This window comes from Neofelis nebulosa, chromosome 17, assembly GCF_028018385.1.
Source record: "Neofelis nebulosa isolate mNeoNeb1 chromosome 17, mNeoNeb1.pri, whole genome shotgun sequence".
Classification (NCBI taxonomy): Eukaryota; Metazoa; Chordata; class Mammalia; order Carnivora; family Felidae; genus Neofelis; species Neofelis nebulosa.
In genome coordinates, this window is record NC_080798.1 from 78,633 (window position 1) to 105,858 (window position 27,226).

At 53.6% G+C, this 27,226-nt stretch overlaps 4 protein-coding genes and 2 long non-coding RNA genes across 9 annotated transcripts in view; 4 read left to right on the top strand and 2 right to left on the bottom strand.

Annotated features, from left to right (window-relative positions):
• Positions 1 to 3,466, bottom strand: part of LOC131499612 (tigger transposable element-derived protein 1-like) — a 35,606-nt gene extending 32,140 nt beyond the window's left edge. Inside the window, exon 1 of the mRNA XM_058707711.1 lies at positions 3,225 to 3,466. The gene's annotated coding sequence lies outside the window, so the exon portion shown is untranslated. The remainder of the gene's footprint in view (positions 1 to 3,224) is intronic.
• LOC131499617 (uncharacterized) lies at positions 711 to 1,584 on the top strand. Its single transcript, XR_009255980.1, has 2 exons — positions 711 to 885; positions 1,129 to 1,584. It is a non-coding gene; the product is annotated as an uncharacterized LOC131499617 (long non-coding RNA).
• Positions 3,467 to 3,998: 532 nt separating the features above from the next.
• On the top strand, positions 3,999 to 6,652 carry UBE2M (ubiquitin conjugating enzyme E2 M). The gene is made up of 6 exons (XM_058707719.1): positions 3,999 to 4,241; positions 5,301 to 5,395; positions 5,523 to 5,561; positions 5,672 to 5,775; positions 5,970 to 6,033; positions 6,135 to 6,652. The coding sequence occupies exons 1-6, from the start codon at positions 4,133 to 4,135 to the stop codon at positions 6,273 to 6,275; spliced, it is 552 nt and encodes a 183-aa protein (XP_058563702.1). The 5' UTR covers positions 3,999 to 4,132; the 3' UTR covers positions 6,276 to 6,652.
• Positions 6,653 to 7,291: 639 nt separating this feature from the next.
• On the top strand, positions 7,292 to 10,401 carry CHMP2A (charged multivesicular body protein 2A). 3 transcript variants are annotated; one of them, XM_058707715.1, is made up of 6 exons: positions 7,292 to 7,443; positions 8,240 to 8,449; positions 9,521 to 9,700; positions 9,788 to 9,918; positions 10,009 to 10,070; positions 10,187 to 10,401. In XM_058707715.1, exons 2-6 carry the CDS (start codon positions 8,282 to 8,284, stop codon positions 10,312 to 10,314), a joined length of 669 nt encoding a protein of 222 aa, XP_058563698.1. In that variant the 5' UTR covers positions 7,292 to 7,443; positions 8,240 to 8,281; the 3' UTR covers positions 10,315 to 10,401. The 3 variants fall into 3 exon arrangements, with proteins under 3 accessions (XP_058563698.1, XP_058563700.1, XP_058563701.1); XM_058707717.1 differs by having other exon boundaries at positions 7,307 to 7,443; positions 8,236 to 8,449; XM_058707718.1 differs by lacking the exon at positions 7,292 to 7,443 and adding an exon at positions 7,469 to 7,578 and having other exon boundaries at positions 8,236 to 8,449.
• A 702-nt stretch (positions 10,402 to 11,103) lies between these two features.
• On the bottom strand, positions 11,104 to 17,720 carry TRIM28 (tripartite motif containing 28). The gene is made up of 17 exons (XM_058707701.1): positions 17,095 to 17,720; positions 16,643 to 16,755; positions 16,314 to 16,446; positions 14,215 to 14,350; positions 14,021 to 14,137; positions 13,823 to 13,937; positions 13,523 to 13,669; positions 13,304 to 13,418; positions 13,117 to 13,223; positions 12,985 to 13,021; positions 12,863 to 12,908; positions 12,536 to 12,788; positions 12,137 to 12,456; positions 11,929 to 12,052; positions 11,759 to 11,845; positions 11,544 to 11,681; positions 11,104 to 11,451 (listed from the first exon to the last, which is right to left on the bottom strand). The coding sequence occupies exons 1-17, from the start codon at positions 17,426 to 17,428 to the stop codon at positions 11,275 to 11,277; spliced, it is 2,499 nt and encodes an 832-aa protein (XP_058563684.1). The 5' UTR covers positions 17,429 to 17,720; the 3' UTR covers positions 11,104 to 11,274.
• A 100-nt stretch (positions 17,721 to 17,820) lies between these two features.
• On the top strand, positions 17,821 to 26,288 carry LOC131499616 (uncharacterized). Of its 2 annotated transcripts, none has more exons than XR_009255979.1 (5): positions 17,821 to 18,375; positions 23,522 to 23,667; positions 23,790 to 23,984; positions 25,044 to 25,186; positions 25,914 to 26,288. It is a non-coding gene; the product is annotated as an uncharacterized LOC131499616 (long non-coding RNA). The 2 variants fall into 2 exon arrangements; XR_009255978.1 differs by having other exon boundaries at positions 17,822 to 18,375; positions 23,515 to 23,667.
• The last annotated feature ends 938 nt before the right edge of the window (positions 26,289 to 27,226 follow it).

A 27,226-nucleotide genomic window follows, 5' to 3' on the forward strand; every position in this document is an offset into this window, starting at 1 on the left:
CTCCCTTCCCTATCCTACTCTGCCCCTCTCCCCATCTCCCCCTGGCCTAGCCCCAACCAGGACTAGGGCCACTGTGGAATCTGGCAGAGTCAACAGGTCCCCATGTAGGGACACTCCCATGTGACACAGTTGGGGGTGGGGGGAGTCCCCTGGGCCCTATGCCAACACTCATTGTCCTCTCCAACTATAAAAGGAACTCTAAGGACTCTAATCTGGGATATATAAATCAGAGGGGAGGAGGGCAGTCACTGGTCCCTAGGCGGAGGCTGGGAGTCAGATTAAGGAAGGCACACAAACACTGAGATGCCTAGTGCTCTGAGGGTGAGGGGTACTGCCACAACTTCATAAATCCTGTGACATGGATTTTTTTCAAAGCCTGTGTGAATTTTATAATCAGAAACAAAGAGAAGAAAGACTGCTCTCATGTTTTGATCATCTTGGTTTAAGAAGAACATGATGTGGGGCGCCTGGGTGGCGCAGTCGGTTAAGCGTCCGACTTCAGCCAGGTCACGATCTCACGGTCCGTGAGTTCGAGCCCCGCGTCAGGCTCTGGGCTGATGGCTCGGAGCCTGGAGCCTGTTTCCGATTCTGTGTCTCCCTCTCTCTCTGCCCCTCCCCCGTTCATGCTCTGTCTCTCTCTGTCCCAAAATAAATTAAAAATGTTGAAAAAAAAAAATTAAAAAAAAAAAAAGAAAAAAAAAAAAAAAAAGAACATGATGAGAAATCTGCACACATGACTATTTAACAACTTGAAATTCCACACAAGAAAAATTACAACACACACGAAAAGCATGCAGACATCAGGCCAAGGCCCCATGCCCAAAGTCATGAGAAGTCCATGGACCCAACCTGCTGAACCAGTCCTCTAAGAAACAAACATGAGGGGTGCCTGGGTGGCGCAGTCGGTTGAGCGGCCGACTTCAGCCAGGTCACGATCTCGCGGTCCGTGAGTTCGAGCCCCGCGTCGGGCTCTGTGCTGACAGCTCGGAGCCTGGAGCCTGTTTCCGATTCTGTGTCTCCCTCTCTCTCTGCCCCTCCCCCGTTCATGCTCTGTCTCTCTCTGTCCCAAAAATAAATAAAAAACGTTGAAAAAAAAATTAAAAAAAAAAAAAGAAACAAACATGAAAGTTGATGTGAGAGCCCCAACACCCCCCGCCCCACAAAAGGCTATTTCTACAGTTGGCTGGGGACACCTCTGCAAGCCAGGCTGCGGACTGTGAACCCAACGGCTGCCATACTGTCAGCAGAGCTGAGGGCTTAGACAGGATGACCACTTGGCCTCACTCAGCCAGAGCCACAGGGGGAAGCCAGGAGAGGAACCCCTAAGGCACTGGCATCTGGGGAAGCTACAACAGTGCCCAACCAGCCTGTCCCTGGATCATCTGTACCTGACCCTATACTGTTTACTCCCAAGCACAGTCTCCCTATGCTGCATGCATCCACTTATTCTTATTCCCAACCCCAAGCCTCCTAAACCTGTCCAATTCTCTCCATTGGAGAGAACCACTCCTCTGATCCCAACCACCAGCCTGGAGGCCCACAATACTCAGCCTCCCTTCCTTGCCCGCTCCTGCGCTTCCTTTCCACCAAAACCAATCCTATCTTCCCAGTTACAGCTCCCAGAAGCTGTGCCAATACCCCAAGTGCACTTCCACTCTCACTCTTCACCTGCCATGTGCTGCCCAATCCCTCCAAATGCCAGGCCCAGAGGATACAGGCACCCTCACCACCCAAACCACCTGTGCCCCTCTGTCACTGTGTGGCCATGAGAATAACAAGGGAAACACAGCTGCACCACTTCCAACCCAACCCCCAGCCTCAGCACAGCCATCCCCTCCTTCCTGGTCCAGATCCCATGACCCCCTTTACCCAGCATTTTGTTTCATGGTTCAGGCTTCCCCACTGGATGGTTAGGAAGCCATAAGGTCACAGACCACATGAGTCTAGCTTTGGCTAGTGCAGCGCCACCTCTCCAGGGAACCGTACCCCATCCTCAGGTGGGCCTTCAGCTGATGGGCCTCAGAAACTGGCCTGAGGATGGACACATGGTTTAGTGTGACCAATAGGCAACACCCCTGAGACTGGCTGCAAAAAGAATGGTCATCAACCTTCAGCTGGAGATAGCCTGTACAATAAATCGGGAGAGCAGAATGACTGAGAAGAACAGAGAGAAAGGGACAGAGGAAGAGTGAGTCTGGAGGGGCCATATGAGTCCTGAGACCAGCCATGTCTGAAGCCTGAGAACGCTGGGATGGTTGCAATGTCAGCCCCCAATTTGAACTGTTTGATGCTCCTGAGTCCCCTTCCTCACCCTGGCACCTCTCCAGCACGCAACGCACAAAGGAATTGAGAAAGGATGCTGAGACTGTGAGGCTGGCATAAGGGCACAACCAGAGGAATGAAAGGGGTGTCTGGGAGGGTGACATTGAGAATGGAAGGGCCTAAGAGGAAGCAGTTGCAAAGACACGACTGGGATCGGTCCATGGAGCCCGAGGACGTCAATGGTACCAGAGAACCCACAGAGCAGGGCCTCTAAGGAGGCTGGGGCCAAGATGGACGCCAGCCCAAGATCCGAAGAGGTGGAGGCGACTCCCTGAGGTGAGGATGGCTGAAGTGGACGCCAGGTCGGGTCTGAGGAGGCGCTGGGGATGAGATGGCGTCAGGGCGACTCCACTTAAGTCAGGACTGCGGGCCTGGCTCCGGGGTCGACGGCTGAGAGGAACCCGTAAACACCCCTATCCAACCCCAGCGCCAGCCCAACTGGACCGCCAAGACCTCTTCCACAAAGCCCCAGGCGATGACGGTAGGTCGCCTTAGAGACGCAAGGGGACGTACAGCGGGAGCCGCACTCGGTCGCAAAAGGACCAAGCTGCAGAGCTCCGGATGCACCCATCTGCCCTGCCCCAAACCCGATCCAACGCTCGCCGCGCAGCTCACCCGCCTGACGGTTTGGCTTTCTAAATATCCACGGTTTCCGTGGTGACAACCGGAAGTCGCAGAACCGCCCCGCGCCGCTTTCTCCCGCCCTCAGAGAAACGCTGAGCTGTGATTGGAGTGGAGACTGACCACACCGAGAGCTGAAGATCGCAAAGCGTCCCCACTGGAACTCGGGACCCGCTCTGAGAACACCCCTGCCCCACATTCCCATCTAAGTGTCCACCTATGTGAACTCCCAAAGTGCTTACCACTCTCTAGCGCAATACACGTTTTATTTGGTAGTTTACCTCAGCCAGGATCTCCGCGAGCGTGTTGCGTTTGCGGTGGGACATCGAGGGTACTCGACCCCGCACTCCTTGGGCAACGCCTATGGCCTTGCCGTGGCTCCGGCCCGCCCTGGTCACCCTGCCTCTGTGACCTCCAGGGGCAAGGACCTCGTGTGACCCACCCACTCAGCCGTCTGCACGGGTGGACTACGAGCGAAGCGACCTGAACCTGCCCCACTTAAAGATGGCGGCGGCACCGCCCATGCCTGGACCCACGAGCGTCCCCGGAAATGACCGAACTTAGCCGAAAGAGTCCGAATACCAAGACCTATCGCTGAGCAACGCGGGGTGGCGGCGGCTGCGCAGGCGCACAGCGCAGGCCGGGCGAGAAAAGCCGAAGTCGGCGAGCGACGGAAATATCCGAAGCGGTGGGGCGCCCGAGGCCGTTGCGGACCTCCGCGCCGAAGCCGCTGCTGCCGCGGAAGCCGAGCCTCCCTCAGTACGCGGCCGCCGCCACCGCGGCCGCCGCCTCCTCCTTCCCCTCGAGCCGCACCCCCTCGCGGTGGTAACGAGTGAACGGACAGGCGGCACGGCCGCTGCTGGGCCTGAGGGGACCTAAGCGGACGAGGGGGAGGAGGGAGCGGCCGGGTGGGGGCGGGGCCTAGCGGGCCCGAGAACAGCCGAGTCGGCCCGAGCGCCGCCGAGCGAGTCCGAGGCGCTGGGCCAGGCCGGAGCCGGACTACGGGAGCCGACGCGGGCCGCGCGGTGGGCGCGGAGCGGCGCGGCAGGCCGGGCGGGCGGCGGCGGCAGCAGCAGCGGAGGAGGCCGCGGCGGCGGGTTCGAGTGGCGGAGGCGGCGCGGGTGGCGGCAGGGGGCCGGGTGGCCGGGGTCCCGGGCCCCGCAGCGGCGGCAGCGGCGGCGGCGGCAGGATGATCAAGCTGTTCTCGCTGAAGCAGCAGAAGAAGGAGGAGGAGTCGGCGGGCGGCACCAAGGGCAGCAGCAAGAAGGCGTCGGCTGCGCAGCTGCGGATCCAGAAGGGTAGGGGTTCGGGGGATGGGGGTGGGGGTCGGAGGTCAGCGCCTGGGGTGGGATGTTAAAGGTTTCGGGAGTGGAATTATGCAGTCAGTGGGGGTCAGAGATGTGGCCACAGAAGTGGGGGTTGGAGGTTAGGGCCTTAGTTTGGTGTGATGGGGCATTAGGGGTAAGTAATGTAGTCACCGGAGGGGTCAGAGACAGGGGTCCAAATGTAGAACATTTAGGATATTTAGAAAGCCAAAGCCAGGCATCTTGCATTAGGGACCGAGAATCAGAGAGTCCGTCAATGGAGGGCGGGTAGGAGGCGGGGGACTCCAGAATATAGGGGTCAGCAGGAATATGGGTGACAAAGAGGAGATTGGATAGTGGGGGGCCAAGGATTGGGGATAGGAGTGGGAGAAAATTTAGGGAAGTATGTTGGGATCATTAGGAATCTGAGAATCAGATGGGGTACAGTAAGTTTTGGGGACGGATTTGTGGGTCTGGGGGTCACAAGGCTATTTTGGGGCTTGGGGTGACACATGGAGGGGCGAGAGTGTGTGCTAGGAACTGGAGATGGGAGTAAGGTTGCAATTAGACTGTCGTGCTGTAGGCGGTGGGAATCTTAGAGGGGTACAGCAATGGGAATGCATATGTCTGAGGGTTAGATGGGTACCTGAATTTGGGATGACAGAAGAGAGGAGGGACATGGGGACAGGATTGGTGAGGAGACAATGGGGGGCAGCATCCTTGAGTTTGGGTGGATAGGTGGGGACCAACAGTGTCCACTAGAAAATGGAGGTCATGTTTAGGGATCCTGAGGTTTGGGGTAGTTGGAGGCTCTTGGAGGCCACATGGGAGTGGGAGCATTTGGGAGCTAGGTTGGGGGTACCCAGCTCTCAAGTGCTGAGACATAAGGCTATAAATTCAGAAGAATTGGATCTTACCCTGGGCCAGGAACTATTGCATAGCACAGTTGAAAATGCATGTTTGAAGTATGCCATGGATCTAGCACCTACACCTGCTCTTGAGTACCCTCATCTCTCCCTCTTTTTGTTCCCTTTCTCTGCTGTGCAAACCCAGACATAAACGAGCTGAACCTGCCCAAGACGTGTGACATCAGTTTCTCAGATCCAGACGATCTCCTCAACTTCAAACTGGTTATTTGTCCTGATGAGGTAAGGGCACACTAAGTTGGACTCCCAGGCATGACTGGGGGGGGGGGGTACCTTGTGTTGGGAGACCTGGTTTACCCGCCAGGCCCTGCAGGATGGTGCCCTAACACCTTCCTCTTTCTTTTCACAGGGTTTCTACAAGAGTGGGAAGTTTGTGTTCAGTTTTAAGGTGAGTCCCAGGTGGGCAGGGATGGTCCCCTGGCTGAGGAGGCAACAGCTGAGGACCCAACCAGGCACTGCTGGGGCACCTATCTATTTTCTCTCTCTTTTTGGAGCCAGGTGGGCCAGGGTTACCCACATGACCCCCCCAAGGTGAAGTGTGAGACAATGGTCTATCACCCCAACATTGACCTCGAGGGCAACGTCTGCCTCAACATCCTCAGGTGAGGGCCCTGACTTTGGACTGCACAGATGTCTGCCCTTTCCCTCTCTCCTGTGCTCTGTGGTACTCTATCTCTTCATCTCCACATTTTCTTCAAGTCTTGCCCTTAGCTTTCTCCTGGGCCTGACCTGTTCAGTCCCAGCAGGCTCTGTGGTGGCCACTCACCAGTGTCTGACCCTGATTCTTTGTCCACAGAGAGGACTGGAAACCAGTCCTTACGATAAACTCCATAATTTATGGCCTGCAGTATCTCTTCTTGGTGAGTAGGGCTGGGGGTGAGGCGGGGGGGGGGGGGGGGGTTGTGGAGGTTGGCCCTCTCTGCTCTTAGGGCCTGTTGACCCCCACCCATACTGGCCACAGGAGCCCAACCCTGAAGACCCACTGAACAAGGAGGCCGCCGAGGTCCTGCAGAACAACCGGCGGCTGTTTGAGCAGAATGTGCAGCGCTCCATGCGAGGTGGCTATATCGGCTCCACCTACTTTGAGCGCTGCCTGAAATAGGGCTGGCGCACGCCCACCCCTGCCAGGGCCACCAGCCCCGGCGTCCCCTGCAAATATTTATTGGGGGCCACAGGTGGGGGGCATGGGGTGGCTGGTGGGGGAATCCCATGCCCTGGCCTTGCCTCCCCTCCTTGCCACCCGCTCCTAGTTATTTTTTTTTTTTAACCACCATGTGATTAAGGTCGGCGCTGCCTCCCTCCGACCCGCTCAGCGATGGGAAATGAATTGGCTTGTCTAGCCCCCAGCTGGGTGCTGTCCAGCCCCCCACTCTGGGCTCTGGGGTGGGTGGCCAAGGGGACCGGGTGGCTGGGGCTTGGGAACCCCACCCCTCCACCACTGGAGGTCCCACCAGGCTATTAAAGGGGAATGTTACTGCATGGCCTCCGTCTCTTCCTTCTCTGGGGGTGGGAGGGGGAGGTGATGTCCACCAGGGCTCTCGCACTCAGCGTGGTGGAAGATGTGTGGTCACAGGTGGCACTAGGGTACCCCTCAGTAGGCTATCCAGTGCCTAGAACCAGCCCTAGGAGAGGGAGGGGTAGTACGGAGACCACACCCCAAGCTTCAGGCTAGATGGAATGAATCCCAATCTGGGACCAGCCAGGGGCAGGATCCAGTAACCACTTGCTTCCTGGCTGGTAAGCCAGCATAGAGGAAAGTCCGTGCCATCTCCAGCTCTGCCCCCTCCTGCCATGGTTGGGCCTATTAAGAACTTGTCCCTGGTGCTACCAGGTGCCTGAGGTCCAGAAATATTAGGGAGACGTCAGGGTCCGTCGGATGAGCTGGGCCCTCTAGTGGGTGAAGTGGTGGGGTGCGGGACCTCTGGGGTGGCCAGGCGGAAGGCGCCCGATGATGCACCAACCCGGCGGGAACTGGGATCCCAGACGCGGCTCAGCTGGAACCTATGGAACACCCTCGGGCAGGCCGTAGAGAGACGAAAGGTGGTGCGCATGCGCCTAGGTGCCGGCCCCCTCCAGAGGACGTACGCACGCGCGCTCTTGTCCCCTCCCATCGTTCCGGGTGCCGGCGGAACGTGTTACGTCAGATCATCTTTTCCGGAAACGGCGACGACGGCAGAAAGAACCGAGGGGCTGTCGTTGGTGGGCGCGCCTGGAATCCGAGTGAGGAGAGTGTGACCCGGAAGCGGAAGCGGATTCCCGTCCCAGCTCCGGTGAGTGGCCCCTGCCGTGCCGAGGGTCCCGGGTGGGTGCGTGGGCGACGACATACGAGGGCCTCTCCACCTGGGCGTCTACTGCCTTGCCCCTCCCCGGGACCCTGGCTTCATCATCGGGCCAACTTGTTCTCGGTGTGCAGGCTTCCCCACGCCCCCCCCCCCCCCGATTCTGTCCTAAGTGAACGGGGCGCCCTAACGCCCGTCTTCCCTCTCTGGGTGTACAGGGATCCCCAAGGACCCCTAACTCTCCTAGGTCTACAAAGCTCTCCAGAGTCCATCACGTCCTTAGCGTACCGGTTTCTCCCACGCCCCACAACCATATTCTCCTCACCCAGGTTCCTTCTCCATTTGGACCCTCCAAATCCAAATGCCATTCATACGCTGTCAGCTTCAGAACTCCCTGTATCCACTTTGTTATTGGCACTCAGGCCCTCCACTTATCCTTCCATCCCCAGTCGGTTCCCCACAATTGCCCTGTCAGGTGCTCAGCGTCCCAATCCAGGTCCTCACCATGATCTGGAGAGGCTGAAGCCTTGAACCTCCTTGGGGGCACTATGATGAAAGGCTGGGGTGGGTATATCGTGGAGGACTTTCAGATATTGCTGGCCCACTTGTATCCATGGGGCTACTGTGGTGTTCCAGACTACGTTTTGGCCTTCTGTTATCGCTTCCTCTCCCTACTCACCCCTTCCCTTTTTGCAAAACACCCAACCATCACCCCTCCCCATACACATTGTGATCCCTGCTCTGCTTCTTGCCCTTTTTCTGGGCTCTCCCACCACCTTGCAGCTAGGCTTCACACTTGGCACAGGCCCACTGGTGGGCTCCTGCTACCATGGACCTGTTGTTTGGGCGCCGGAAGACACCAGAGGAACTGCTGAGGCAGAACCAGCGGGCCCTGAACCGTGCCATGCGAGAGTTGGACCGTGAACGACAGAAGCTAGAGACCCAGGAGAAGAAAATCATTGCAGACATCAAGAAGATGGCCAAGCAGGGCCAGATGGTGAGCTCAGTTGGGCAAAGGCTGGGACACAGGACTAGGTGCTGTTTGGTCAGACATTGCTCTAACCACAGACCATGTATGACAGGACACCAATAGATAGGTGCTTTGAAACAAAGGGCAAGCAGGGCTTCCCTATTTTGGGGATCCAGAAAGACTGCCTCCCAGAAGGTGACATCAGGGCCACAAACCTTGAGTAATAGAGAGCGAGCCTGTGAAAGTCCAAGCAACCAGTGCATCAAACAGATGAAGCAAATGTTCCATGAGTGAGTGATAGGTAGCTCAGAAGAGAGGATAGGCCAGACCAGTTGAAATCAAGGGCCACAGTGGGAGTGGAGTCAGAGGGGTTAATGCAAAGAGATGTGGCCTGAAATACACTGTGCCCTAGAGCTCAGTAAAAGAGACAGAGGGGCACCTGGATGGCTTAGTTGGTTGAGCATCCAGCTTAGGCTCAGGTCATGATCTCACAGTTCATGAGTTCTAGCCCTGCGTAGGGTTCACTGCTGTCAGTGCAGAGCCTGCTTCATATCCTCTGCCCCCCACCCCTCAAAACGAAGTTAAAAAAATAAAATAGCCTGAAGCACTAGGGAGCAGAGCCCATGACAGGTGATAGAGCTTGAACCTGAGCAGTTGGGTTGAAGAGGTGCCAATTCCCAGAATAAGCAAGGCAAGGAAGAGATTTAAGGAAGTCAGGAGCTATGGATAGATTTACATGTGATGTGGGATAAAGAGCTTGAGGTATGAGCCTGTGTGAGGTGGAGGGAGAGGCAAATTCATCAGCCAGGAGTAGACATCCTAAGTCAAGGGAGTGTGACTCTAGATATGGAGGGAAAAGGATGACTGAATACAGTGAGCTCAGCCTTCCTTCCAGCGTTTCTGGGTCAGAGAAGTAAGCTACAAAGGAGCCTATGGAGTGGTGACCCAAGAGACAGGAGAATGAGGTTGGGAGGAGGGAGGGGAAAGTGACCAGTGGGTTTAACCACATGTAAATTGCTGAAAACATCAATTGGAATGGTGCAATTGGAGCCTCTTCCCTCAGCCCACTCTCCCTGCCACCTTTGTCCACTCCCTCAGGATGCCGTGCGAATCATGGCAAAAGACTTGGTGCGCACTCGGCGTTATGTGCGCAAATTTGTGTTGATGAGGGCCAACATCCAGGCTGTGTCCCTGAAGATCCAGACACTGAAGTCTAACAACTCAATGGCACAAGCTATGAAGGGGGTCACCAAAGCCATGGGCACCATGAACAGACAGGTGCGCCTTTCCCATTCCCCTTCCCTCCTCCCCCAACCAATGTCAGGGACCAGACTCAGACTCACCCTCCCCACACCCCACTTCCAGCTGAAGTTGCCTCAAATCCAGAAGATCATGATGGAATTTGAGCGGCAGGCCGAGATCATGGACATGAAGGAGGAGATGATGAATGATGCAATTGATGATGCCATGGGGGATGAGGAAGATGAAGAGGAGAGGTTAGGGGACACCAGGTGTGGGGAGGGTGGGAATGGATGCCTGGTCCTCATACAGGCCTGGCCCTCATAAAATTCTTCTCTCTTCCCAAGTGACGCCGTTGTGTCCCAGGTCCTGGATGAGCTAGGATTGAGCCTGACAGATGAGCTGTCAAGTGAGTGCACCAAACCTTGGGCCCTGTCCCACCCAATGGTCCAGCCACAGCCCGACCCCTCCCCTCCCAGCATTATTCCTTTCTACAGGAGCTGTCCTATTCCCCCCACTCTGTAGACCTCCCCTCTACTGGAGGCTCACTCAGTGTGGCTGCCAGTGGGAAGAAAGCAGAAGCTGCAGCCTCAGCCCTAGTAGATGCCGATGCAGACCTGGAGGAGCGGCTCAAGAATCTGCGGAGGGACTGACCACCTTATACCACCCTGGTGGGAGGCAGGCAGTAGATGCCCGGCAGTTTTACTGTACTTCTTCTGTAATAAAGGATTGGACACTAATTCCTAGGCCTGTGTGACTGGCCTGATGTGGGCCAGGCTGGGGTCCCTTGGGACAGAGGTCACATATAGGCTTGGTAAAGGGGTGGTTGGCATGCATGGCAGAAGGCTAAGTGCCACATTAGGTGGGGTGTGAGATAAAGAAGGCCGGACTGCTTCCCTGTTTGTGGCAGTGGTTGACAGGTCAAGCGTCCGGGGATGTTCAGTTTGGGAGCAGATGGTCAGCTGTGAGCCCTGCTTCAACACCCCTCCCAAGGTCTCCAGTGCCTATCACCTTGAAGACAGTGGGCTTCCCACATACCCTGGAAGTCTGGGTTCATCTGTCAGGGATCCTCAAACACCCAGCTCAGTATGGTACCATCTGATTATGAAAAATAGTTACACGCAAGTCTAGGAAGCACTCAGGAAGAATGGCCACCATGCAGGATGTATCTGGGGCTTCACCCTCCCTGCCCCACACATCAGCCTGGACCTTCCCACCTAGAGGGCACCCAACAACCTCCAGCATGTTCACCATGCGACCCTTCCCCCAATCTGAAACACTCTCTCCATTGGGAAGGGCCCAAGAAAGATGCTCTTCCCTATCCCATGGACATCAAGGTGGCTGAGGGCAAATGCCCCCACACCTACTCTGTCCACCAGGGCATGGTGAGGGAATTGAGACAAGGCCCCAGGACCACGGCCCCCACCAAAAGAGGCCTGAAGAACTGGTGAAGTTTTTATTAAATCCACATAAGTAAAAACCATATTGTGAAGGACTGGGGGATGGGGCCACCAAGAAGTAGGAGCCAGGCCACCAGAGGGGGACGTGGGGGAGAGGGGATTTGACAGGACAGAGGACAGAGCCACGTTGGGTTGGCCTGAGAGGCCACAGCCTCAGGGGCCATCACCAGGACCACTGGATAGCTCCTGGGCACTCAGGCCAGCACCAGGCAGGCTCAGCGGTGGGGGCTCCACCAGCACAGCTGAGAACTTGGTGTCACCAAAGGCCTCGTTCATGCGAGTCTCGAAGAAGCGTTGCAGGCCGATGATGGACTGCACATCTGCCTTGTCCTGAGCCAGGCATATTGCAGTAGGTGGGTCCTAGCTCTCCCTCCTCCCACCTACCCTCCCCCTGCCACCAGCCCCATTCTCCCCAAGCTCACCTCTGTCAGCTTGTTGAACTGCTTAAACATGCGGCCCACATCCTGGGCAAACTCCTGGGGGGAGCTATAGGGAGGTGACAACTTCTCCTGGAGACGGGCGCGGATCAGGGTTAAGTCCAGGGTGCCACCAGGCTGATCCTGTAGACAGAGGCCAGGCTGAAAGTGAGGCCAGGCAGCCCCACCACCTCCTCCCCCACTGAAGTCCCAGGACTCACCAGGGAGAAAGTGGAGTCAGTAGCCAGCTGGTGCAGGGGACGGCAGGGCTCGTGACAAAACAGGGCCAGCAGGACACGCTCACACTTCTATGAACAGGACAAGTGACATCAGAGCCAAAGTGGGGTAAGGCTGCTGAGCAACTCTTAAAGGAGCAGACCCTCACCCTCACCTGCTGGTTGGCTGGCGAGAGCTTGGCCACCACACCAGTGCTATCACCACCATCCAGACTCAGGCTGCCATCTTCCTCTTTCAGATCAGGTAGCACATGGCAGAGAGAGCAACTCCACTCCTCCCTGGATGGAAGGAGAATGAGGGGCTGCACAGAAGCCAGCCAGCCCAGCCCTCCACCCGGCACAGACCCTACACAAGCCTCGCACCCTGGCACATCCTGCAGGGCAGGCAGGTGGCAGTCCAGGTGGAAGCAGAACTCGCACTGGTTGCACATGACCAGATCGCCTGGCTTCTGGCAGACGCGGCAGATGGTGGCACTGTCATCCAGGGCACCGGGGCCACCTGCTGGGGCTGAAGTGCCCTCTGGAGCCACCACCTCTAGACCTGAACTAGTGCTGCCACTGGGTGAGGCCAGGCGGGGGCCCTCAGCGCCGGGGCCCTCCGCCAGGGCCATCAGCACAGGCTTGGTCTCAGGGCCTTCAGTGGCAGCAGGTGGGGCTCCGATGGCCGCCTCTGTCTCTTCCTCCTGCAAAGAGATAAGGGGTGTTCAGCGGGATGCTGATGTGGGCGTTCATTTCCCAGCCAGTCACTTGGGGCAGACTCACCTTGACAATGGCCATGCCAGGCAGTGGAGGGGCACCAGGAGCCCCAGGTGGAGCAGTCCCAGGCTGTCCAGCAGCAGCAGCTGCAGCACCACGCTCAATAACAATGAGATTGTAATCTTCAGTGGTGCTGCCTGGGAAGACTTTGAAAACTGGTGGCTGGCTATCAGCCGTGAGATCCAGGTCCAGGCGCTCAAGGCTCACCCGTGGCACCTTGCGCATGAGGCCACTCACCTCGCCCTCACCTGAGCGGGACCTGTGGGTGCGGCTTGGTGTTAGCACACCCATCCCTATCCCCATCTGGCTCCACCAAAGGATAGCCAAACTCACCGCTTCACACCTGACACATGGGGCTCTGCACTCGAGTAAGGATCGTCTGCTCAGAAAATAGAAAAAAGAAGGTTGGGGATAGACCTAAAGCACTGGAGCTCTCCCACCTACAAGGCACTCACCTGAGCCAAAGCCATAGCCTTCCTGCACCTCCATGGGCTGTGGGCAAAGCAGGTGGACCTCAGTGAGCAGGTGTCCCATACGACCGTTGCCCCTACCCTACGCTGCCAGGGTCCCCCCCCCCGCCTGCTCACCTGGCTGCTGCCAGAACCCTGCTTGCTCAAGGGCCCTGGAGCCCGAGGAGGGGCCATGGGCGTAGGGCCTGTTGAGTTGGTGCCAGGACGCTCTGCCACGATCTTGCCTGCATAAAGAAAAAATTAGCATAAGAAGACAATGTCTGAAATGACTGCAATACGTAGCACAGAAAAGAAAGGGACACACCGAAAGCCTCTGCACTCTTGGTCCAGGCATTGAGGTCCCACTGGAACTTCATCTCGCCATGTGGCTCCACAGGATCCACAATCATCTTGAGGGCCCGATGCAGCTGGAAATAGATCTGAAAAAGGGCCAGTGCATGAACATACAGACAGTAAACAAGGCTCCAGGGTGCTGAGCGGCACCTGCCTGGATGCCATCACCTGGGTGTCCACCAGCACACACCAGCTTCTTGGAGAGCAGCAGAGCTGTGTTGTTGTCACTCTCCAGAGCCCATGAGGCAAAGCGCAGGATATGTTCCTGGTGCTTCTGGATCTTGGTCATGGTCCAGTGTTGTCGCTCCAGGCGCTCCTGCTGCCCCTCTGTCACCTTCTGCAGGTAGAGGAGAAGACCAAGGAAAGAAAACACCAAGGATGGCATCAACAGCCAGCAGAAAGTGCTAGTCCCCAAGACCCTCCCACTGTAGATAGGGTTGGCAGCCAGCAGATGGGACCCAGAAAGCCTCCCCCCTCAAACGGGGCATACCTGGGCATCGTTGACCAGCACACGGCCCCGCTTGTTCAGTTCCTTCATGATCTGCAAAATGGCCATCTTAACATCCACCTGCACACGCTTCTGTACATCAGACACTTGGCGGATCCTGGGGGAGCAGCAGAGTAAGCCAGGTTAGGAAGGTGCTCAGCAGGAACTACCCCCAACTATGGCCCTGGCTTCCACACTTACGAGCTGCGAACCTCCTTGGTGTTCTTCTGCAGCGTCGCATGCTTGTCCCCAAGGCGTTTTACCAGTGAGGCCAGGAGCTTGCGCTGGTTCCTCACTGCATCCTCCAGAAACTGATATCTGAGGGCAAACAGAAGTGGGCCTGGGTGCTGAATATGGGAACGGGCAGCACCCAGCCATCCTGCTTCAGTACTCACTGGTGGTCCTTGTGGGTGTTGAGCTGGCAGTCCCTACAAGTGAGGGTGTCACAGCTCTCACAGAACAGCACAAGGGGCTCGTGCTTGTGCACATTGCAGTACACTGTGCGCTCACCGTCCCTGGACTTGGCTGGCCCTGGGGAACAGAAGAAACCATGAGGCTGAAGCTCATCCTTTAGCTATCTCCAACTCAAGTGGTAGACAGAACTTAAGGCCTCACTTCCTACCTGTCCTGCAACCATAGGCTGTCTGCTGGGAAAACCCAAAGGCCCTGCATCAGTGGCCAGGAAAAAAAGCACAGGCCTGTAAGCCTAGATCCTTCCTCTCAAAACTCTCTGCCCCAACCCTGACCCAGAGAACTACCCCTGCTCCTTCCAGCTTCTGACACTGACAACAAACTCTAAAGACTTTGACAGAGACCTCCCATCTGCTATTCCCTTTACTAGAACCTTCCCTGGGTAGACACTCAGGAGAGCCCCTCCACCTTGAAAACCTCCACTGGGCTCCATTTCTCCTCTACTCACAGCAGGTTCTGTCCAGCAGAGGAGAGATTATGGCTACTATGGCATCCAAGCACACAGAATGTTTGCTTGCTGGCACACACAGAAGCAAATCAGGGACTAGAGACACTGTTCAGGTACAGCTTCCTCAGAAGTCATGTCTTGGTTGATCTCTTTAGTAATTAAAAAGTCCACAAACCTTTTACAACCCATAGGCCTACAGACAGTTCTGGCCTCACCAAGCCTTGTCAGGATAGAAAAAGTGAAAATGTCAGACCAAACCCCTCACTGAAAGATCAAGTCTCCTCTCTCTGAGAAGAATCTTGGTGATTAAAGTAATACTGCAAAAAGGCCAATACACCGCTACCCCACTCCCAACCTGTCACCACCAGCAAGATGCTTGAGACCATCTGCCCAATCTCAATTACATCTTGGCTACACTATTCCAGCCTAAGACATCCAACACTGGGATACAAATCAACCAGACAGACCACAGTTCCTCCAATATTGCCCCCTCCTGCACCCCTGCCTAAACCCAGGAGTCCTTTGCTCCTGATTCCTCATGCCCCACAGCCACCACCTCCATCCTTATCTTCTTGCCAATGCTATGCTATCCTCTGTGACTGAGAAGTCACAGTGTAACTACCAGAAGGCCACACATAGTGAGTTCTGAACCAAAAACCAGGCTAGACTCAAAAAGTCCTTTTTTTTTTTTTTAATTTTTTTTTTCAACGTTTTTTATTTATTTTTGGGACAGAGAGAGACAGAGCATGAACGGGAGAGGGGCAGAGAAAGAGGGAGACACAGAATCGGAAACAGGCTCCAGGCTCCGAGCCATCAGCCCAGAGCCCGACACGGGGCTCGAACTCACAGACCGCGAGATCGTGACCTGGCTGAAGTCGGACGCTTAACCGACTGCGCCACCCAGGCGCCCCTCAAAAAGTCCTTTTATGTGCCACTACCAACATTTACAGAAAAGCCTACAAATACTTTAGCTGACCTTTAAAATGCGTATGATCCGAAGATGAAAGATTTCTAAAACTCACTCTCCGTCCATAATGGTCTTGAAGGTTCTTGCAGTTTATCAACACACTGTGGCTCAGAGGCCTCACGTTCCCATACAGAGACTTAACCAGGTTGCCAGTGAATTCTTCAAAAGGCCTCATACCCTTTCTCCAAACTCCCTGGGCTTCCCTGTTGGAATAAGCTGGCCCCTCCCACTGGAGCTTTTCCCCTGAGGAGGGAGTGGGGGTGGGTCCCTGATGAGCTTCCTTGAACCCTCAGTGCAAAAGGCCCCTTGGCATACAGAGCACCCCCCTCCAACCCCCCGCTGTCCGGGACTCTGCCCACTCCCTGCCTGTGGCCTTTTCCCTCCCACCTGGACCAGCAGGCAAAGACTGGCACACCTGAGCCCCAGCCTCCCTATTTTTGACTGCTGCCCTAAAACCCTTCAGGTCGTACCCCCTAAAAAAAAAAGAAAGAAAAGAGAAGAAAAAAACAAAAAGCTCCTTGGGACCCATCCGCCATCTGTAACCAGCACCACAAACAGCTGAGAACAGATGTAAGGTAACCAAGGCTTTTCCCCTCTGCCTTGCATACCAGTGGAGCGCACAGTGTGGTCCTTGGTGTACTTCACCCGCTGGTGTGCCTCCACACACGTCTCACACAGCGGCTCAGAGCACTCCACACAGTAGCTGGTGGCAGGGGCGTTATCCTCACAGCTAGTGCAGCACTGCTGGGCAAAGGCAAAGTAAGCAGAGACAGAACCACCAAATAGGTCCTTACATACACCCCAGGTAATACAACCTGAAACAGTGTCTTTACCTAGCCTATGCAGTCTGCCTAGAGCCTTGCAGTGTGAGAAAAATAAAGTCTGGAACTAGTACCATGTCCCCAGGGCTCCTAGGGTTTGCTGGAGCAGGACATACCTGATTTGCATCCTGGGAGTCTGTGGCAGCCTTGCTGCCACTGTCACGCATAAAATAATTCTCCACAATGTCTTTGGAGAAGCATTGCTGCTTGCACACAGGACAGTCAACCACTGGGGGGAAAAAAAAAAATTCCTTTGTGAGACTCTTGCAAATTCACCTCCAAGCTATAACCCCATGGCCCCACTGAGCCTCAACCTCCATCCCAAGGAGGGCCGGATCCTCTCCTCAGGAAGGAGGCCAAACCCTTCCTTCATCGAACTTGAGAAGCAGACACCCCATGTGAGCGCCCACCCAGACTCCAATGCCCATACCCAATTCCGACACGCACTATCCAGGTCCCTATCCTCTCACCCAAATGATCCCCCGCCATCACCACGCTGAGAACCCAATCCCCACACCGAGTGGGGAATGCGGTGGGGGATGGGCTACTTCGGTCGGACCGTACTCACCGGCGCCGTCGCCCGCCGCACCGCCATCCCCCGAGCTGTTGGCGGCGGCGGGCGCCGGAGGCCCGAGGCAGGCACTGCAGGCCGAGTGCAGGCAGGGCAGCAGGCGCGGCTCCCTCTCGGGGCGCAGGCGCTCCCGGCACACACCGCAATGCTCCAGGAGCTCCAGCGCCTCGCCACCGCCCCCCGCGGGCGACGACGCCGAGGCCGAGGCCGCAGCCGCGGCCGAGGAGGCGGCGGCGCGCTTTTCGCCGCCCGCCGAACCCTCGCCCGGACCCGGGCTGGCCGAGGCCGCCGCCGCCGCCGCGGCCGAGGCCGCCGCCGCCGAGGCCGCCATTCACACGCCGCCGGGGGCGCCCAGGGGGGAGGAGGGGCGCGGGGCCCGCCGCGCAGGCGCAAACGCGCTCGCCACCAACGGCTGGGCCGCCGCCGCCGCGAGGCCGAGCGCCGCCACGCGCCGCCTGGGCTACTGCCCGCTGCGCGCGGGGCGCTGCCGAAGCCCGACCGGCTGCCTCCCGCTAGCCTTCCGCCGACGAAGACCGCGCTTCCTCTTCACAGGCCGCCCAGAAACCGAGCCACACGCCACGCGAACAACCGCTCGCCCGCGCGCCCGCTCGCAGAAAGAGCCGCGGCCGGGGGGCGGGACAGAAATAACTGGCGCCGACGCCGTCGCGCAAGCGCGCTGGGTGCCTTGCGCCCGGGGGCGGGGCCCGGGTCGGCCGCCTGAGGCGAGGCCGCGAGTACGCACGCGCCTGAGCCGGGTCTTCCTACCTCCGCCTACACTATCCCGGCGCCGCCTGCGCGGCGGGGGCGGGGCGATTGACATCACGGCCGCAACAGAGTATGCGGGCGGGGCGCGCGCACCTTTAACCAGATGGTGCTCCCCCTCCAGCTCTATCCCCTGGCCGCGAAACTGCGCAGGAGATTTGGCAGTCCAGGCCACCACCTCAATCCCCGCCCCTTAGGCCAGGCCGGAGAAGTCTCCAGTCGCTGCGTCCACAAGCGTTGGGGAAAGAGGCGGGGCCAAAAGCGAAGGGAGACATTGGGTCCAGGGAGCGGGGCGGTGGGTCCCATGCCAGGAGGAAGTCCCCTTCTGGGCCAAGTGGCTGACTTTTGCGTTTTAACTGTTTTATTGTTTAACGTGACAGACACTGAAACCTGCCTAAAGCAAATAGATTCCAAGGGGCTACAGAGCAACGAGTCTTGTGAAATCCCGCCTGACCCCCCAAGCGTCCCCTTCGCATCTTTTAGCCAGCCGCTGCGCTGACTTGGATGCTTTTCCAGGTGGAAGAACTGAATGAACCTGAATAGTGGGAGAATTCTAAGGAAGGAAGCACGGTCGGGGCGGGGTGACGGTGAATCCTGTCTGAGAAGAAAACAGAGTCTGTTTAGGGAGAATCCCACCTAAGAGAGGAAGCAAGATTCATCGGGGAAGGAATCCTGCCTCAGTTGGGAGCAGGATCTGTGCGGGGTTGGGGGTGGAGGGGTGGAGGAGTCCTGTCTGAGAGAGGAAACAATGTCTGGGGGGAATTCTATCAGATGGAGAGAACAAGGCCTGGGGGCGGGGGTGGGGGGGGCGGAATCCTGTTGGAGAGAAACACGGCCTTTCTGTGGATCCTGAGGAGGAAGCAAATTCTGTGGAGAATCCTGGAGCTAGGCAGGGTCTCCTGGGGAGAAAGAAGTCCTGTCCAAGCTGGGCCTATGGCGGAGGCAGAGAGCTCCAGTTTGATCCAGTTTGAGGTGGGAGCAGAGTCTGGGAGGGGATCCTGTCTGAGGACATTACGCACGAAGAAAACTCGAGGGATGGATGCCTCCGAGATGGTCCTTGGGGTGGCCCTTGACCCCTTTTGCAGGGCTCCTTGGTGCTGAGATCTCTAGTTTCAGGACGAGGCTAAAGGAGGTGGGGGGGGGGGGGGGGGGGGCGGGGTTCAGCTTTTGAGAGGATGGAGAGAGCATGCCGGATGGCCGTGAGTCCGGCCCTAAGACCCTACTAGGCGTCACCGAGTTCAAATGCAAAAGCTGCGGGCTGAACCGGGCGCCCACGCGTGGTGGCGGTACAGGCAAGTCTGGCCCTACCGGGAGGGGTGTACCCTTTGTTCCCGGGGGGGTTGGGGGACCGCGGGGCTTTGTCTCTGTGCCTGCCTTTGTTCCAGCCTCGCCGCAGCCCCCAAATCCAGGCCCCGCCCCTCCCCCTTAGATGTATCCCCCCCCCCGGGCCACGCCCCACGATTGAGTGGCCCGCCCTCTCCATGCAGCTAACCCAAGGCCCTTGCCTCAGACTCTTGCTTACTGAGATAACAGGGAAGGAAAGTTGGCTAGCACGCTGGGTGAGGTGCGAATAGTGATACGTGCTGAGCATTTTCCATAACCCCACTCCTCACTGTGCCCCAAAATCACTGGGAGGGGGTGACTCATACCTACCCTAACCTCTGGGGCAGACACCAGGGTGTCAGGGCCAGACAGTCAAAATAAAAAGGTGATGGTAGGAGCGCCTGTGTGACTCAGTTGGTTGTGTGTCTGACTTTGGCTCAGGTAATCATTTCACGGTTTGTGAGTTCGAGCCCTGCACCGAGCTCTCTGCTGTCAGTACAAAGCCCCTTTGGATCTGTGTCCCTCTCTCTCTGCCCCCAGCCCCCTATTGCTCTCTCTCTCTCCCAAAAATAAAAAACATTGAAAAAAGGAAAGTGATGGTAAAGAGTGTAGGAGTGGACTTTCCTAAGCGCTACCCCCAAACACCTGTGGGAAGGACAATTCTGGGCGGAAACAAGTGCAGAGGTCCTGAGGCCGACCAGGCACTGAGAGATCAGTGAAGTCAGGAATGGTAGGAGATTTCTGGGGGATCCAAGAGGTTGCTGAACAGCTGCCTAGGGATAGGTTTAGATTGGGTCCTCTGGTATTGCCCTGCAATAGACTATGGCAACTGACCCTGTGCTTTCAGTGATTCCTGCTTTTCTCTCTAAACAGTACCTCCTTCCTCCTGGGCCTAGTACTTTCCTTCCCAATACATGGCAGCCACACAATCAGAGTATAACCACCATATCAGGTACTGGGCCACTGCCAGCTCCATTGTCCAAATGCATAAACCAAGTCTTCTGTAAGTGCTGGGACCATACTGGGGGAGGGGGAATCAACGGAAAACCAGGCTCAGACAGACTGAGAGAAGCACCAGGGGACACCCCAGGCCAAGACAGAACCTTTGCTCAGAGGTCCAGAAGTACATGGCATGACATGGGTACATCTTGGCTCCGTACCCCTCAGTAGGCCAGATCAAGTAGTCACTGGCACCTTATACTCTCATCCTCTGTGCTTGTTCACCCTTTATAGCATTTCACACTTCCCAGTCCTGGACCACTGGAAACTGTCTATATTCTGGCCTTGCAGACAGAGCTCAAGGGATAAAACAATGCATAAGAGTCACTCAGACTACACCCATGCCAGACGTGGCCTGCCCACTGCTTCTTTGGGGCACCTACTTGCAGACAGCCACTCTCTGTCTTACCCAAATTCCACACCTACACCTGGCTTGCCCTGTAAACTTCAGGTGTCACTGCCAAAGCCACTTCCTGGGGAGGTCTTCTGGCTGCATCATTCCAATCTCTTTCTCCATCTTCACAGACTTCATCTGGGAACTAGGTATTGTGACAGTTGTACAACATCATGAATGTACTTAATGCCACTGGAATTCTTTTCTTTTCTTTTCTTTTTTTGAAAGAAACAGAACATGTGAAAGTGTGAGCAGGGGACAGGGGCAGAGGGAAAGAGAGAGAATCTTAAGCAGGCTTCACACCCAACACGGAGCCTGACGCACCACGATCCTGGGATCATGTCCAGAGCTGAAATCAAGAGTCCAACGCTCAACCGACTGAGTCACCCAGGCGCCCCTGAATTGTATACTTTAAAATACAATTGTATACATAAAATACAGCACCTGGATGGCTCTGTTGGTTGAGCGTCCGACTCTTGATACCAGCCCATGGTCGTGGGATCAAGCCCCGCATCAGGCTCCACACTGACAGCGCAGAGCCTGCTTAGGGTTCTCTCTTTCCTCTCTCTGCCCCTCCCCCTGCTCACTTGTGCACTCACGCTCTCTCTCTTTCACAAAATAAATAAACTTTTTTTAAAATAAATAAATGAATAATAAAATAAAATGCAACTGAACCTTGGGACACCTGGCTGGCTGTCCATAGAGCATGCTATTCTTTATCTTGGGATTGTGAGTTCAAGCCCCACATTGGATGTAGAAATTACTTAAAAATAAAATCTTAAAGGGGAGTCTGGGTGGCTCAGTCTATTGGGCATCCGACTTCGGCTCAGTACATGATCTCAGTCTGTGGGTTCTAACCCCACATCAGACTCTGTGCTGACAGCTCAGAGCCTAGAGCCTGCCTCAGATTCTGTGTCTCCCTCTCTCTCTCTCTCTCTCTCTCTCTCTGCCCCTCCCCTGCTTGTCCTCTCTCTCTCTCTCTCTCTCTCAAAAATGAACAAATATTTTTAAAAATTTTTTAACAAGAAAAAATACAGTTACAGTACTATACTGTATTTATTAAAAAAAATTCACATGTAAATGGGCCTACCCACACAGTATTTTACCACACACATAAAAATCATTTTTGGGCGCACCTGTGTAGTTCAGTCAGTCAAGTGTCCGACTTTGGCTCAGGTCAAAATCTCACGGTTCATGGGTTCAAACCCCTCATCAGGCTCTGTGCTGACAGCTCAGAGCCTGAAACCTGCTTCAGATTCTGTGTCTCCCTCTCTCTGCCCCTCCTCCACTCATGCTCTGTCTCTCTCTCTCCTTCAAAAATAAACATTAAAAAAACCTTTTTTTAATCATTTTTTGGTGAGAACCCTAGACTGTCCCTGCTGATCTCCAACCTCACCACTTGACCCCAGCCACACTAGCCAACCTGTTGTTCCCATCTCAGTGCCTTTGCAGGTTCTGTTTATTCTGCCTAGAATATTCTTCCACACCTCTTTCTCACTGATTCCTTCTCTCCCTTCACATTTCAACTAGAGCAAATCAAACTGCTGCATCTACCATGCTGAACCCAGGGCCTGCCCCATAGTAGACACTCAGTAAATGTGTAAAAGAACAAAAAAAAACAAAAAAAAAAAGGACAAATTAATGCATGAAGATGATGACTGTCTTGACCCTGCCAGTTTTGTGAGCTACAAGATGAGGTTAGGGTTTACTGTTTGTTTTTGTTTTTTTTATTTTAAGTAGGCTCTATGCCCTATGTGAGGCTTGAACTCATGACACCAACAAGAGTCACATGCTCTACTGACTGAGCCAGTCAGTCACCCCTGGGCTATCTTACTTTTTAATCTTTTTTTTTAATTGAGTTACAATTCACATAACATCAAATTTATCATTTTAGCTTCTTTTTTTTTTAAGGCTTATTCACTTTTGAGAGAGACAGACAGACAGACAGACAGAGTGTAATCGGGGGAGGGGCAGAGAGGGAGACACAGAATCCCAAGCAGGCTCCAGGCTCTCAGCTGACAGGACAGGGCCCGATGCCAGGCTCAAACCCACAGACTGCGAGATCATGACCTGAGCCCAAGTCAGATGCTTAACCGACTGAGCCACGCGGGTGCCCCTCATTTTAGCTATTTTAAAGTATACATTCGACGGCATTTCATACATTCACAATGTTGTACAATCACTACTTCTATCCAGTTCTAAAATGTGTTCATCACTTCAAAAGAAAACCTTGTATCCATCAGCACTCACTCCCCATTCCCTCTCCCATCAGACCCTAGCAACCACTAATCCACTGTCTCTATGAACTCTTTAATCTTTTGATAAAGGCTTATAATATGGAGAGAAAAGGTTTATTTATTTTTGAGAGTGCAGCAGGGGAGAGACAGAGAGAGAGAGAGAGACAGAGGATCTGAGCTCTTCAGCGCAGAGCCCAATGTGGGGCTCAAACTCACAAACCATGAGATCATGACCTGAGCTGAAGTTTACTTAATGGACTGAGCCACCCAGGCACCCCATGGTGAGCATTTCATCACGTATATAATTGTTGAATCACTATGTTGTATACCTGAAACAAATATAATATTGTATGCCAATGACACAAGTAATTTTTTTTAATGTTTATTTTCGAGAGAGAGAGACAGACAGAGCACAAGTGGGGGAGGGGCAGAGAGAGAAGGAGACACAGAATCGGAAGCAGGCTCTGAGCTGTCAGCACAGAACCTGACATGGGGCTAGAACTCACTAACCATGAGATCATGACCTGAGCTGAAGTCGGATACTTAACCGACTGAGCCCCCCAGGCCCAATTTTAAATGAGGGTTAACTGGGTAGCTCAGTTGGTAGAGCATGCAACTCTTGATCTCAGGGTTGTAAGTTCAAGCCCCATATTGGGAATGGAGCCTATTAAAAAAAAATTTTTTTTAATGTTTTTAAATGAGACACTAGAGAGCTTGCTGTGGTGACAAAGAAGAGCTTATGTGAGTACACAGTGATATAGCAGCCTCCTACCAGCCAAGAGAAGAAGCCTAAGAATGACATCTACTTTGCCAGCACCTTTATCTTGGACTTCCCAGCCTCCAGAACTGTGAGAAGTAAGTTTGGGTTGTTTAAGCCACCCAGCTATGGTACTTTGTAATGGTAGCTTGAGCAAACGGATTGTCAAATTTCCCTCTGCCTCACTCTGATAAGGATGCGTGTGATTTTACATTAACAGCCCATCCGAATACCTCAGGATAATTTCCCCATTTCAAGATCTTTAATTACAATTGCAAAGATTCCATGGCAACGGATGCAGCAGATCCAGAACCACGACTTCCGCCCGAAGTGGAGGAGCAGGACGTCAGCGCACTGTCGGTGTCCTGCGCTGGAGAGAGCAGATGAAGCGCCCCCGGCTGCCTGGATTTAACGTGTAGGTGCCGCTCCTGGAGCTGTTAACTTCGAGTCTAGCTTGAATTATGGGATTTGGGGGGACCGTTTCACTTAATTAGCACTAGTTTTGAAATGTCTTTGTGAGTAGGGTTGGCACGGATGCACCAATACGGAAGACTAGGAGAGGGGTCACTTATCTGTGTTCCTATGGAAACTATTTGAATATTTGTTTTATATGGATTTTTATTCACTTCACTAAAGAATTCCCCTCAGCTGCTGGGCAAACATTTGTAGCTTGTGCGTCAACAGAATGGGCCGAAAGCTTAGTGCTGTGACTTGTTTTAAAAATAAAGTATCGGGGCGCCTGGGTGGCGCAGTCGGTTAAGTGTCCGACTTCAGCCAGGTCACGATCTCGCGGTCCGTGAGTTCGAGCCCCGCGTCAGGCTCTGGGCTGATGGCTCGGAGCCTGGAGCCTGTTTCCGATTCTGTGTCTCCCTCTCTCTCTGCCCCTCCCCCGTTCATGCTCTGTCTCTCTCTGTCCCAAAAATAAATTAAAAAATGTTGAAAAAAAAAATTAAAAGAAAAAAAAATAAAAAATAAAAAAATAAAATAAAATAAAAATAAAGTATCTTGGGGGCACCTGAGTGACTCAGTCGGTTAAGCGTCCACCTATGGCTCAGGTCATGATCTCACGGTTTGTGGGTTTGAGCCCCACATGAGGCTCTGTGCTGACAGCTCAGAGCCTGGAGCCTGCTTTGGATTCTCTGTCTCCCTCTCTCTCTGCTCGCTCTCAAAAATAAACATTAAATTTTTAATAATAAATAATAATAAATAAAAATAAAGTATCTTGAAATAATTGGGGGAAAAAACACAACAATTGCAAAGATTCCTTTTCTTAATATATAACACTTCAAGGGGGCAGGGATTAGGATGTATATATTTTTAGGGACCATTTTTCTGCCTACTGCAGTCCACATTTCACAGATGGGAAAACCAATCTTCAGAGAATAGGAGTTGTCCATAGCCCCACGGGCTGCAGGAGTCCAACGCACTTTGGTCTCAGGGTGCCCTCACCCTTTCCATCTGCTTCCTTCCCAAGAGAATCTGCGACTCCCAAGCAGGGCAAGGAGGGAAAGGACAGGAGACTTCCACAGCCCAGAATTTCATCCCTTTTCCTGCAGAAAGAAACCAGGGCTCCTGGGAGAAATGATTGATTCCAAAACTAAACAGAGAAAGTCCCAGGTGAACCTGCAACATCTTGTTATGCCACAAAATAAACACCCAAAGAATAACAGGAATATATTAAAAGGACACAGAAACCAAACCTGATGTCACAACTCAAGTATCAGAAAAATACTGATGGTCTTTGGCTGACATACAATGAATCCACCCTACACATGAGTCCTTAAGTGTTCTCAAAAAGGAGAGAGCCAGGAAAGTAAGCCCATCTGTCACCATATGACATCACTTTTGACTGGCCCCTTGCTCTGGGAAATCAACACTGATCCTGCCTTTCCAAGGGGAACTGTATTTGATGGTAACACGTGGCCCCAGTTCTTGCTTAGATAATTAAATTCTGGAATTCATAAAATATCATTTTCCAACCCATTGTGAGATTCCTGAGCAGGTCAAGATTATCAATTGTATACGATACGAGGTGACTAGAGGGTGTGGTATGAATATGATCATCTGGGAGGGAACACATGAGTGGAAGTAGACAGTCAGGCTGTCACTACCCCCACATTAGGGTCACAAACACTAAGATCCTTCATGAGATGCAATGGGACCCATCCAACATGCTCTGACAGGTTGTAGCCAGTAATGTTTGGCCTGAAACCCAAATCTCTAGATCTAGTTTCTCATCTATGAAATGCTGGAAGAAGGGAGAGAAGTAGCCAGTGGGCCCATCCAGAAGCAAGAGATGTCCTACCAGAAACTGAGGTCCACTGTCCTCTATTTGTTTTCACAGAGGGAGCTGTAAATCTCTAGCCAGACACCAGATCAATGGCTTCCAGGGTGGAACAGAAATGGATGCAGACTGTACAAAGGAAGTTTTAAGATGAAGGATAATGTTCTAAACCTGATGGTGGTGGTGTGCCTGGCTGGCTCATTTGGTGGACGATGTGACTCTTGATCTCAGGGTTCTGAGTTCACGCTGCACGGTGGGTGTACAGATTACTTAAAAAGAAAAAACTTGGAGTGCTTGAGTTGCTCAGTTCGTTGGGCGTCTGGCTCTTGTTTTAGGTAGGTTCATGATTTTACAGTTTGTGGGTTTGAGCCCCTCATCAGGCTCTATACTGACAGTGCAGAGCCTGCTTGAGGTTCTCTCTCTCTCCCTCTCTCTCTCTCTGCCCTTCTTCTGCTCTCTCTCTTTCAAAATAAATAAATTATATAAATAAATAAGCAAATAAATAAATAAAAATAAATAAATAAATAACTTTGGTGTGGGGCACCTGGGTGGCTCAGTTGGTTAAGCGTTGAACTCTTGATTTTGGCTCAGGTCATGATCTCACTGTTCATGGGATCAAGCCTTACATCAAGCTCTGTGTTGGCAGCACAGAGCCTGCTTGAGATTGTCTCTCCCTCTCTCTGTGCCCCTCCCCTGCTTGTGCATGCAGGCATACACTCTCTCTCTCAGAATAAATAAAGATAAAACATTTTTTAAAAAACTTTTTAAATAAAAATAAATTAAACTGGATTGTGGTGATAGCTGCACCATGATGAATATTAATTTGCTCAGAAGCTTTGAAGGCTACCTGCAATGGGTGTATTTTATGGCATATAAACTATACTTTATGGGCATCTGGCTGGCTCAGTCAGAAAAGCATCCAACTCTTGATCTTAGGGTTGTGAGTTCAAGCCCCACATTGGGTGTAGAGATTACTGAAAAAAAAAATAATAATTAATTAATAAAAAAATAGTTTAAACTAGGTGCACCTGGGTGGCTCAGTCGGTTAAGCATCTGACTTTGGCTTGGGTCATGATCTCACGGTTTGTGAGTTTGAGCCCCATGTCTGGGCTCTGTGCTGACAAACGGCTCAGAGCCTAGAGCCTGCTTCAGATTCTGTCTCTCTCTCTCTCTCTCTGCCTCTCCCCTGCTGGTGCTCTGTCTCTTTCTCTCTGTCAAAAATAAATAAACATTAAAAAATTATTAAAAATAGTTTAAACTATACATTAATACAACTTTCATACAAATGGCATGGACAATAATAACATGAAAATAAATTCTACATTATTTGTCATAAGGGAAGTGCAAATTGAACCAGTTCACATCCACTTAAA